The sequence below is a fragment of the Panthera onca genome, chromosome B1, assembly GCF_046562875.1.
Source record: "Panthera onca isolate mPanOnc1 chromosome B1, mPanOnc1 haplotype 2, whole genome shotgun sequence".
NCBI classification, from domain to species: Eukaryota; Metazoa; Chordata; class Mammalia; order Carnivora; family Felidae; genus Panthera; species Panthera onca.
Genome location: NC_138342.1, coordinates 64,779,528 through 64,791,437, shown reverse-complemented (window position 1 = coordinate 64,791,437; position 11,910 = coordinate 64,779,528). Strand labels below are relative to the sequence as shown.

General features: G+C 37.8%; 1 protein-coding gene and 1 pseudogene across 1 annotated transcript; both read right to left on the bottom strand.

Annotated features, from left to right (window-relative positions):
• Positions 1-1,539: 1,539 nt before the first annotated feature.
• LOC144616044 (uncharacterized) lies at positions 1,540-11,567 on the bottom strand. The gene is made up of 3 exons (XM_078445123.2): positions 11,220-11,567; positions 9,286-9,409; positions 1,540-1,713 (listed from the first exon to the last, which is right to left on the bottom strand). Exons 1-3 carry the CDS (start codon positions 11,381-11,383, stop codon positions 1,672-1,674), a joined length of 330 nt encoding a protein of 109 aa, XP_078301249.1. The 5' UTR covers positions 11,384-11,567; the 3' UTR covers positions 1,540-1,671.
• On the bottom strand, positions 1,771-2,558 carry LOC132692384 (cytochrome b5 pseudogene; annotated as a pseudogene).
• Positions 11,568-11,910: the final 343 nt, after the last annotated feature.

The window sequence follows — 11,910 nt, the reverse complement described above, 5'->3', positions numbered from 1 at the left end:
TCAAAGGGAACAGGAGGATGATAAAATGGTAAATAAATCAAATAAAGAAGAAAATCAAAATAGCCAAAATAAATAAACAGTATGGCACAAACGGGAAAAACCATTAGACAAAACAGATCTACAGCTTAATACAAGTGGCGTGTGATGTATCATGAGTGAAGGTGGTGGCAGGGGACCAGGTGGCACTTTGCACTTTCCCCTTCCTGTCCCTTCTACCAGGTCAAACTCCAGTTGGTTTTCTAAGCCTTGAAGCATAAGACCCTTGGAGAGATTTTCTCCATTGAAAGCCTCAGGCAAAGCCCTGGAATCTGCCTCCCCTGCCTATAACCCAGATGCCTTCATACCCAAACGTTTAAAGGCTATCTAATCAATATGCAGAGCTCCAGAGGAGCCTCTAATATCTAGCAGTTCAGTGAATACAGGGGAAAAACACAGAAATACCTACCACCTTGGTTCCCATCTGCCCGATCTTGCCTTAATTCTACTGCTGTTGAAGAAGAACGTATAGTTTTCCTCTCAATCTTCACTTAGCTTTTCACTAAGAAGATTTCAACTCACCTGACCTGATAGTGACAAATGTAGTAATGCTATTGTTGGTGTTACAGACAATAACTGTGGCTTCGGTTGCGTGGTAATTAACTGTGCATGTGTGTGTGCACATATGTGCATGTATGTGTGTGTGTCCCTCTCTGTTACATTTTGAACATACTTTTATCTTTCTTTACTTTTTTTTTTAATGGTACTGATTTAGGTAACCACCTGGGTAGGTTGCATTAATGGCCCTAAATCTTCACCCTTGCCTATATGTAAGCACTTTGCCATGTGTGGAGATCCAATGAAAATATTAACCTCATCCAGAAACCACCGTCAGACACACCAAGAATATTGTTTGACTAAATGTCTGGACACCCTGTGATCCAGTCTAGTTGACATATAAAATTAACCATCACACCACATGATGTTGCAGTTACTCACACTAAAAATATATGCTATTTCCTCAACCTTTAACTTAGATGTGGCTACATGATTTGTTGTTACTTTCGCAGTGTTAGCAGGCTTACCAAGCTTTTTGGTGCTTCTACCTGTGCTCGTTCACCTCTGCCTGACTATGGGATAATACATCTGGAATAGTTTGCTGGGCCCATGAGGAAGATGAGCAACTCATGAAGCAGAGCTGAGTTACCCCCACTGAGCTCAGCCTGAGTGAGCCAATCTCTGCCAACCCACAACCACATTAACTAAGTGGAAGCTTATTGTTGTATGACTGAGAAGTGTGGACTCTGTTATGCAGAGCAATTGTGCTCAGTTAACCATTACACCATCCATTTTGTTTATGTGGACCTTTTTTATCTGTTCTATATGTTCAGTTGTTGCAAACTTTCCTACACTCCTTGATCTTTTTTATCTGTTCTGAATGATTATGATAGTACAGATACTTTACTTAGGTTTAATATCACCCTTATCAAAAGAACATAATACACATATTCAGTACTGAAAGTTAAGTGTGACAAATTAAACTCACACAGCTCTCTGGAAGTGTACAATGTAAGGAAAAAGAAACACTTTAATGCAAAGAAGGGAAACTCTGTAACACACAGAAGTGATTCCAGTGGTCCCTGCTCAAAACCCGTAATGTCTCTCCACCAGTTTACAGAGTCTCACAGGTAGGCTCTACGCCCTCTGGTCTAAACTCCTCTTTTTGCCTTGTGTAACCTGTAAGTTAAACAGCAGAATTAATGGATGGTAATTATGAAAGTAACTTGCCTTTTTTTTTTTTATATATTTTAAAAGCCAGATATATTTTTAAACGATCATGCCTACAATAAGTAAATTATGTAGTGATGGAACATCAAAAAAAAGTTGATGAACAAAAAGGCACATTCTAAGAGTTCAAGAGTAGAAAGAACAGAAGAGTTCCTTTTGGTTTGGTTCTAAGGTAAGAGAAAAGAGAAACAGGTGTACTAAAATGATATCTCGGGTGAAGGTTTCTGTCAGCTGAAGCAGTTAACATTGGCGTCTTTCTCCCTGGTCTGAAGCAGTCTTTTCTTTCATTGACTTCTGAGAGTGTGTTTAATCTTCCTTCATGTACAGATGGTACATCAGGGCTACCACCAGCGCTGAGATGGCGGGGATCACCCAGTTGGTCCACCAGCTGGAATTAGAATCAACAGTAGTAATGAGAGTCTCCGAAGGTTTGATTAACTTTGATCTGTCATCCGGATGAAGCTCTCCAATGATGTACGTTTTGGACAATTCTCTAGCATCTGTAGAGTGCCCGACATCCTCAAAGTTTTCAGTAGCATCCCCTCCAGCTTGTTCCCTTAGCACTTCTTATCCACCAGGATGCTCCTCCAAAAACTTGGTCAAATCGTACACCTTGTGGTGCAGGATCAACCAGATGCTCTTGCTGTGGTTGTGCTTCTGGATCTCTTCCAGGGTGTAGTACTTGACGGTCTGGTCCGACTGCTCGGCCATTTCGGAACGCGGTGGGCCTCAGGCCGTGCAGACACCAGCCGAGCCGGGCGAAGCAGGGCGCGCGTCTCAGCTAGCTAGGCCCGGGACATTCCCCGAAAGTAATTTGCTTTTTATCTTTCACCAGTTCAGTGTAAATATTCCTTCCCCTACCCCAAATGCATACTTAGACAATCTGATGACCATTTTTTTCTCTTGGGTTTTTTTCTTTCTTATACTCCCTTTAAGTTATAAGCATGATCAGTGAATACATGTGCCAGTTCAATATGTCATTCAAAGCTCTAAAGTTAACGTAATGTTAAATTATTTCCTTCCAAAAAAAGAGGTTAAAGTGGGAGAAAGCCAAAGCATAAGAGACTCTTAAAAACCGAGAACAAACTGACGGTTGATGGGGGGTGGGAGGGAGAGAAGGGTGGGTGACGGGTATTGAAGAAGGCATTTTTTGGGATGAGCCCTGGGTGTTGTATGGAAACCAATTTGACAATACATTTCATATAGAAAAAAATATTTCCTTCCCCTAAACCGGGTCCTGGGATAAACTACTGCTTGCAGGAGGAAAAAGAGAAGATTCCCCTTTTGTTTCATTCACTTCCTCCTTCACTAGTCAGCTGTTGTTTTGACCTTGCCAAGGTAGGGGATGGAGTAGGAAAAGACAAGTAAGAGGGAAAGTTCTCATCTGACCAATACTGAAATAAGATGGCTCTGTTGATGGTTTCCTTCACTGAGAAAAGCCTTTTATTTTGCTATAGTCCCAATCATTTATTTTTGCTTTTGTTTTCCTTGCCTGAGGAGACATATCCATAAATATATTGCTAAGGGCGATGTCCAGGAGATTACTATCTGTTTTCTTTTAGGACTTTCATGGTTTCAGGTCTCACATTTAGGTCTTTAATCCATTTTGAGTTTATTTTTGTGTAGGGGGTAAGAAAGTGGTCCAGTTTTGTTCTTTAATCTTTGGCATAGCAAAGGAAACCTTCAACCAAATGAAAAAGTATCAATTGAATAGGGGAAGATATTTACAAATGTTATATCCGATAAGGGGTCAATACCCAAAACATATAAAGAACTTATACAACCCAATACTAAAAATAATAATAATAAGTAATCTGATTGAAAAATGAGCAGAGGACCTGAACAGACACTTTTCCAAACAAGACATACAGGTGGCCAATGGACATATGAAAAAATGCTCAACATCACTATTAATCAGGGAAATGAAAATCAAAACCATAATGAGATGGTTTTGACACCTGTCAGAACCTGACACCTGTCAGGATGACTAGTATCAAAAAAAAACAATAAATAACAAATGTTAGTGAGGAAAAAGGAAGCCTTGTGCAGTGTTGATGGGAATATAAATTGATGCAGCCACTGTGGAAAACAGTACGATGTTTCTTAAAAAATTAAAAATAGAAATACCATATGACCCATGAATTTCACTTCTGGATATTTATCCAAAGAAAATGAAAAAGCTAATTTGAAAATATATACACACCTCTATGTTTACTGCAGCATTATTTACAATAGGCATGGAAGCAACCTAAGTGTCCACTGATAGATGAATGGATAAAAAAGATGCGATATATGGATAATAAAGAAGAAGTGGTATGTAGATAGATATGGATGTAGATAAATAGAAATATAGAGAGGTAGAGATAGAGATATATAAATATAGATATATCACAATGGAGTATTACCCATAAAAAAAGACTGAGATCTTGCCAATTGTGACAAATGGATGGACCTAGAACATGTTACACTAAGTGAAATAAAACAGAGAAAGACAAGTACCATATAATTTTACTTAGATGCAGAGTCTAAAAATGACAAATGAACAAACAAAACAGAAACAGACTAAAAAATACAGAGAATAAACTGTTGGCTGCTAGAGGGGAAGAAAGTAGGGGAATGGGCAAAATAGGTGAAAAGGATTAAGAGGTACAAACTTCTAAACATAAAATAAATAAGTCACAGATATGAAAAGTACACTATAGGTGTGGGGAATAAGCTTAGGAATTCCCTGAGGTTGCACCAATTGGTTAACAAGGCATGAAGAATTAGAAAGCCATAGGATGTAAATAAGATCAGGTAAATGGGGAAAAGGACCCCAATATAGGGCAAAGGAATAGGAATAGGAAATCTCAGGATGAAAACATCCAAGATGAGGTAAACAAGATTAGGTATTTAGGGAAGAAATACCCCCCAACTTAGTACAATAGCAGAAAGCTGCTTTCACAGGAAGGAAGGGTGAAAATGGGTAAAAAGGAAAACAGGACTTTAGACTACAGCAGGGTGAAGTTGCCCAGAGCTGAGCTAATTAGCAAAAGTAAGGTGCCTTGTTGACCCTGAAGTAGCATGCTCTGTCTTTCTTGTCCCCAGGCCAGTTTAGGTAAATAGAGGTGGCACCTTATGTCTGCTGTAAACAACCTTCTGCCCAGCACCAGAGTTTTGATTTGTATTGACCAAAACCCCTAACACCGCATATCTTCAAAACCCCTTTTCCCCCATGCCCATGAGTTAATGTTCAAGGTTTCATTGTCTCTTTGTGCACAGCCATCATGCTTGTAAGCCTTCTGATCCTAATACAAATGGAGCAAGGACCCTTATTCAGGGGTCTTGTCTCCTCTGGAACATTAGCCTCTCTCGCATTTTAATCCTGCATTCTGTTCTCTTGCTGGACAAGAGAGAACTCCAGATCCAGAGTCTATGGAATTCTAGGGAATTCAGTCAATAATAGTGTAATAACATTGTATGGCAACAGATGGTAACTACATCTATCATGGTGAGCCATGTATAGTATATAGAATTGTCTAATCATTATGTTGTGGAGCTGAAACTAATATAACATTGTATGTCAACTACACTTCAATAATATATATTTTAAAAATAAATATATAATAAATAAAATAAGATGTCTCATGTACTCTAATCCTGGACAATGTTTAAAACTGCCTCTTCCTTTGAGTGCAAAATCCTGTGTATAAGCAGGGCTTCCCCTTCAGCAGGCCACACCATATTTCTTTCAGCTTCCAGTGCTTCCCACAGCCTCTTACAAGCAGGGTCCACTTGTTTTGTAATGCCATTATCTGGGCAGGATCCTTCAAAGTAACAATCCTATATCTCAACCTCCATGCCTGGCCCTTCAAATTCACAAACATCTGCCTGGCTGGAGGAGGACAGTTCCATCCCAGATGTGACTACTTTGCTGTATAAACTATTGGAAAAGTCCATATCCTCAAAAAGGCACACAATTTAAGCCCTGTGAGTTGCCCCATTAAAGTCCCCTTGCTAAATTTGATGCGAAAATAACATGACAGAGGGCAGGTGTCTCCAAAGAAATTCTCCTCTATAATCTTCCCTTTTTCATTTTCTTAAGCCTTTACAATGTGATGTGCTGAGTGAGATGTTTAAGAGTCAGACTATTGGTTTCCAGGCAAATCTTTTGAAATGTTTCATATGGCTCAGTACCTCTCTGGTATCTTAATGGCCCTGTCAAAATTTCCAATTTGTCACCTGCTTCACTTGATACTCATTATTTCTCAGGTGGCTGTTCAGTCATATGATTCTTGTGGTTCTCTAAACTCTCATGCATCTGTCCTCTCTTTTGATAAATCTCTCTTATCCAACATTTCTGTGTAAGTCTAAACTCTAGTCTATTTTCAAGGCTTCACACAATTGTTTCCTCTTTATAAAGCCTTCTTTGATCTTCTGGTCAAAATGAATGCTTCCCTCTGTGTTCTCAGAGCATGTGGCACCTTTATTAAAGTTGTTCGTAGAGCAGAGCTTGCATTATAGTTCCAAACTACAATATCTCACAGATTCTAGAATAAATAGTTTTTCACATTTAGACATTTCTGAAATAGGCATGCATTTTATAGTTAATGCATGACATCTTATAATTGCTTGGTGGGGTTTTGTTTTGTTCTATTTTTCTACTTCTTTGTTTTTTTATAAAATGATGATACATCTCACAGTTGGTAGCAACTTAGTAGTTTGTGAGCCCCTGGAATTTAGAGATTTTGTCTCATTTCTCTCTATACAACCTTCAATGATGAATTCAGTGTCTTGCAGAAATTAGATGCTCAAAATTTGTGTTCTATATAGTGCTGGGATACTATGCTTTTCTTCAGTGTCCACAACATTCCCAATTACCATTTCATTCACATTAAAAGAGATTTGATGGGACATTCATTACTTAAAAAGTAACATTTATTAGTCTATGTGTTGTGATTAGAGCTTTAATATCATCAGGAAGAAGTTTAATCTGACTTCATTTTCACTCCATTAAAAACCTTGTAACAGTGTTAATAAATTACATCTCCAGAGTCATAAAAGTATATGTCATAGCCCCAATTGCACATATTTGACCACACTGGGATATTTAGCATAGTTTTAAATTTGGAGATATTCACATTTATACAAATTAATGTTTTCCATGATTTTAATGAGGGCACACAAATGTATAAATTGTATAATTTTGGTCAGTCCTGTTGTCAATGATACTAATAAAATGGGGACACATTGTAGCAATTAGAGTTCATTTCTTTGCTTAAAATGAATGTTTTTTATTTTGAGCTCACCATAGACTTGCCTTTTCTACACAGAATTATAATTAAACATCATAAAGAAACTCAGCTAGAATTATTGTTCTGGGAAAAAAAAGAGACTTACGAGAACAAAATAAACCCGAATACATAGTATTAAGACGTGGTCATGATGCTTAAATGCCCTCTTACACACAAGATTTAATTATCAAGATTCTCAACTTAGAATCATTTGTGGCACAATATTTACTAACTTACAGGTTAAATGACTTACAGGTCATTTAATTTGTTTATAGACATGTACAGAGGCCTTGTAATAGAGAAGGAAAACAACCAATAAAGAGATGAATAGTCTGTAGAAAAAAGCAACCCTACCAAATCTCAAATGTTCCCTTCCCTAGATGCCAGCATGACAATATTTAGGATGGGGAAACTTATTTCATGCATATACTGAATGAAAATCTTTTCATATGACAAGTAAATCTACAGCTTTCTGTATATCTATGCATTCATTTTTTTCATTAACTTTGTTCTTAAGTATTTTTCTGAGCTTCCTAAGAAACAAAAAAGAATTGTTGGAATTCTAAGAGACTATGAGGCAGTTCACCAAAAGATTGGTTTCAAAAATGAAACATACTATCTAGAAAATTCATATTCTCTCATATTTTCTTGTATGAGACAAATAAAAGGCCTTAGCTATGAATAACAATAGTTGTATTTCACGAAATGCCAACTATGCATTTAAACTAGTAATCGTTGTTCAAAATAACCCTGAAAATAGGTGATATCGTTCTCATTTTAGATAAGCAAACAAATCCAAAGAACTAACATAATGAAGCCAAGATTTGAATTTGGGTCTCTCTATCTCTAAAGAGTATATTCTGTCCCCACTCTATCCCACTATCAATGTGAAATGTCTCTGTAGCACTATTTGCTCTAGAGTAGAAATAAGTGAGTCTTAAGTTTAATCTTAAGATTACTGAAGCATCATGCTGAGATCACATTATCTATTATTTCACTACCAGTATACGCTCTAAGTCAAATTTTGGTTTCATATATGAAAGAACATTCTGATGATTAGAGATCCTCAATGATGAGATGAAAATAATTCTCGAGCAAGGACAGGATCACTGGCAGAGTTACTGAGCTACCCTATTTTGGATGAAAGTTTAGACAACTTAGATCTGCAGGGACCTTTCCAATTTTAACTATTTATAACAGCACTTTATAAGTTGCTTGTGGTGAGGCAAAAAGAAAGAATAACATAAAAATCACAAGTCACAAAGTTGGAGATCATGGGTTTGAGCCTTAACTTTTATTATAAGCATATCTGACAGCTAATTTACCTTTCTTGGCCTTGGTTTATTCAACTAAAAAAGAAAATGGGGACAAAATTATCCACTTCACAGTCACTATCAAAATTAATCTGAGAAATTAAGAATAAATACACTTTATAAACTGTAATGTACTGGCTACCATACAGTGGTGCCTTATATGGGTGCCTTATATGGGTGTTATATGGGTGCCTTATATGGGTGATGTAAAGCATCCAGAAGTATTGTTTAAACTGAGTTTTATTAGGAACTTAATCCATCCTCAAGTGAGTCAGTCAGTTTTCATTACATAGTCCTAAATCTTCATATTTTCTTCAACCACTTTTTCTTATTCACTAGTTCAAATAGAAAATATAGCACTATTTATAATGCTATATTCTTAATTTCCTTAGAAATTCAATATGAGTTTCACCTTCCAGAATAACTCAAACTTCATTAAGTGCTTTCAGTAGTTGGTTCTTTCCAAAACCTTTCTCTCGACCTATAACTCTCCACCAATCTATAGATACAAATAAGTAGCTGTGTCCTTTGCTATTTTGACTTATCCTTTCTCACACACTTATCTTCTAAAACAATTTCTTGTTCAATGTCAAAATATACCTTAACTTGATGGTTAATTGTCATGAAGAAGAAGTAATTGTATAACTGCCCACACTTTAAGATAAATATACTCTACTCTTATTAAACTATAATTATAAAAATTAAAATTGCTAAGATTTATTTTCTGCCAAACATTGTATTTAGGGGCTGTGTAGGATTGCTTTCTGGATCTTAAGCTTGTTCTCTTTCTAACAGCATAAGGAGAATTGGGGTGGGGAGGGAATCCTTGGGCTTCATTTCATCCCTACTTATATATTTACTTAACTCTTGTAAGCATTTTATAATTTATAAACATTTTTTCCCTGATCAACTATGTGAAATAATAAGACCCAGACCTGAGGTGTGTTACATAGCCAGTGCAAACAAGCAAGGCCAGGACTTGAAGCGAGGAAGGACTTGGAGGGCAAAACGTAGCTCATGAGGAGAAATAGGAATAGGGACAAGCCAGGATCAGACACGCTAAATGGAAAGAACAGTAGAAAAAAGTCAACATTCTTTAGCGAGCTTAGGATGAAACACAGAGGAGTCAGTGAGGAAATACTGTGTAGAAGCTGGGAGGGGACACGTTGAATCAGGACAAATTACCGAGTTCCTGGTAAACTCTAGCCCTGCTGTGCTGCCCAACAGCAGATACTGCTTACGTTCACCTACCTGAGACTGGCAGCCTCCTCCAAACAATTTCTACAACAGAAAAAAGCACAGTAGGAGAGCAAAAATGATGCTTCAATGTATAAAATAGATCGTCCCAGATACCTCCTATCAGTTCTGCCTTGGTCAAGGGTAGACTGTGTTGCTTCAGGAAAAACAGGCAGTGGAAGCAAGGATATGAGAATTCCTCTGACCTGAAATGGGTCCTGAGACCGTGTATCCAAGTTTCATTAAGGAGCAAATCACCCAATGTTAACCCCATATTCCCTGAAGCACCAGAATGAAGTTAGCATTTTTCACAGAAAGATAACTGAGTATCCTACAATAAAAATCTAGCTTTTCTCTTTTAAAAAGCATGCTGATAATTTCACGTTTAAGGAAAAAAAAAATGAGCAGGAAACTTCCGATCTGAAGTCTCTTAGAACTGGAGCAAATATACTTTTCAACCACATTTGTTAATATCTCTAAAAGAACAGCACATGCTTGCCATCACTTTGCAAGGTAGTTCCATTAAGTTATTCTACATGGATTCGTTCTCATTTCTCTTTTATATCATTACTGGTTTGATGATGCCTCCTAGAATTGTCATAGTGAACAGTCTATCCAAATCTTAAAAATAAACTCTTGCTGGGGCTCCTGGGTGGCTCAGTCAGTTAAGCGTCTGACTCTTGATCTCGGCTCAGGTCATGATCTCCGTGGTTCGTGAGTTTGAGCCCCACATCAGGCTCTGCACTGACAGTGCCTGCTTGGGATTCTCTCTCTCCTTCTCTCTCTGCTCCTCCTTCGCTTAGTCTCTCTCTCTCTCTCTCTAAATAAATAAATAAATAAATTAATTAATTAATTAAAAACAATTCTTTTTGGTTAGGGTTTGTATCTGCAACTTGGGGTGGAATTTTGGCACGTGGTTCCTTACATGATTTTGTGTGCATTTGTATGTATGGTGAAGTAGTTGTACAGAGTTCTTACATAAAGAGAGAATAAAAAAATAAAAGCCATAATCAGATAATTTTTTCTATCTCCAAACCTGACATTTTAGGATAATTCTTTATAAGGCCATAAATTCATAATTAGACATGTTACTTTCTTCCTTTCTTACCTTATTGGTATTTTTTATTATAATTATTTGGGACCTCTTTTTTCTTGTCATTAAACATACATACACTTACGAGCTGGGCTTTTCTTTTAAAGATCACTTAAGGACTAAAATAAAAATATATCCCTATATTGAGCAAGCTCCTCTCACACACACTTATATATTACATCTATTGGTGAGAATTATTATACAAGGTTAGAGATAGTCTACTATGGAAGTGGTAGCCAATAAGAATATAAACTCAGTTTATTATAAGTGAAATAGATGCATGCATTAAGTAATATCTGAGGATAAAAGGTTGCTCGTCTAAGACTAGGCCTGGCAGTCTGGCCTCCCAGAAGAGGAGGTGACTGCCCACAAACCTCCTAGGCAACTGGTTACTGCTGAGTCCTTAGGGCCATTCCTCAATACGCCAGAAAGTGGATAGAGTTTTTCACAAATAGAAATGTTGATGTGGCAAACCCTACAGCAATCCTGCCTTGTCATTCAGCTCTACCAAACACCTGGAACCCCATCCCCTGGCCCTACCAAGGTTGGGGCTGGCACGCTCTCTCGCCACAGGTGCACTCTCTTGCTGGTAGAGAAAGGCTGGAGCCCAGGTTCCTCCACACCATACTGCTATCACATTCCGCCCTCCTCAGGCCAGGCAACGGATGGCTGCTTTCGTAATTGTGCTGCTCAAGAGCCCCCATGACCGGAGGGAGTCTCGTTTCCAAAGCTGGAAGTCTGGCTTGGCTAGACTCTGGGTCTGCTCAAGAATGTGTGGACAACCAGAATCCCACACACCTGCTGCTGTTGCTGTCTCCAAGTTTTTTCCCTAGAATGCTGCTCTGGCAGGTCCGGTGTGTGTGCTGTCTAGCTATGTGCTCTGTTGCCATGACAACAATGACAATAGTAACAGCTACTACATAATAGCTATTTACTGGGCTGAAGACTATTTGCCTTCACAACAACATAAAGAAGTGATGAAATTATCTTCATTTTAGAGGTGGAAATTGAAGACAGAAGCGGCAAACTGACTTGCCTTCATCTACTTCAATGATCATTGATGGTGTCAGATTTTTAAATGCGGAACGGACTTTGCTTTGGATCTTTATAGTATTACTTCAATTATTCAAACTGTTGAAATGGAGAAAACTTAGCCATTTTGTTAACTAAGTCCTAAACCAAAGATCCTTAAATCACTGTTGACAAACCATAGAGTTTACTGCAATGACTG

Bases quoted from the DNA above. Each gene is read 5' to 3' on its own strand.
- LOC144616044 (XM_078445123.2), bottom strand. From the start codon at position 11,383: ATGGGGGCTCTTGAGCAGCACAATTACGAAAGCAGCCATCCGTTGCCT. The intron at 9,410-11,219 runs GTAGGGCCAGGG...CTTTCCATTTAG, and splicing joins GCGTGCCAGCCCCAACCTTG to CGTGTCTGATCCTGGCTTGT. The intron at 1,714-9,285 runs GTCTGGGTCTTA...TTTAACTTACAG, and splicing joins GGCTATGTAACACACCTCAG to GTTACACAAGGCAAAAAGAG.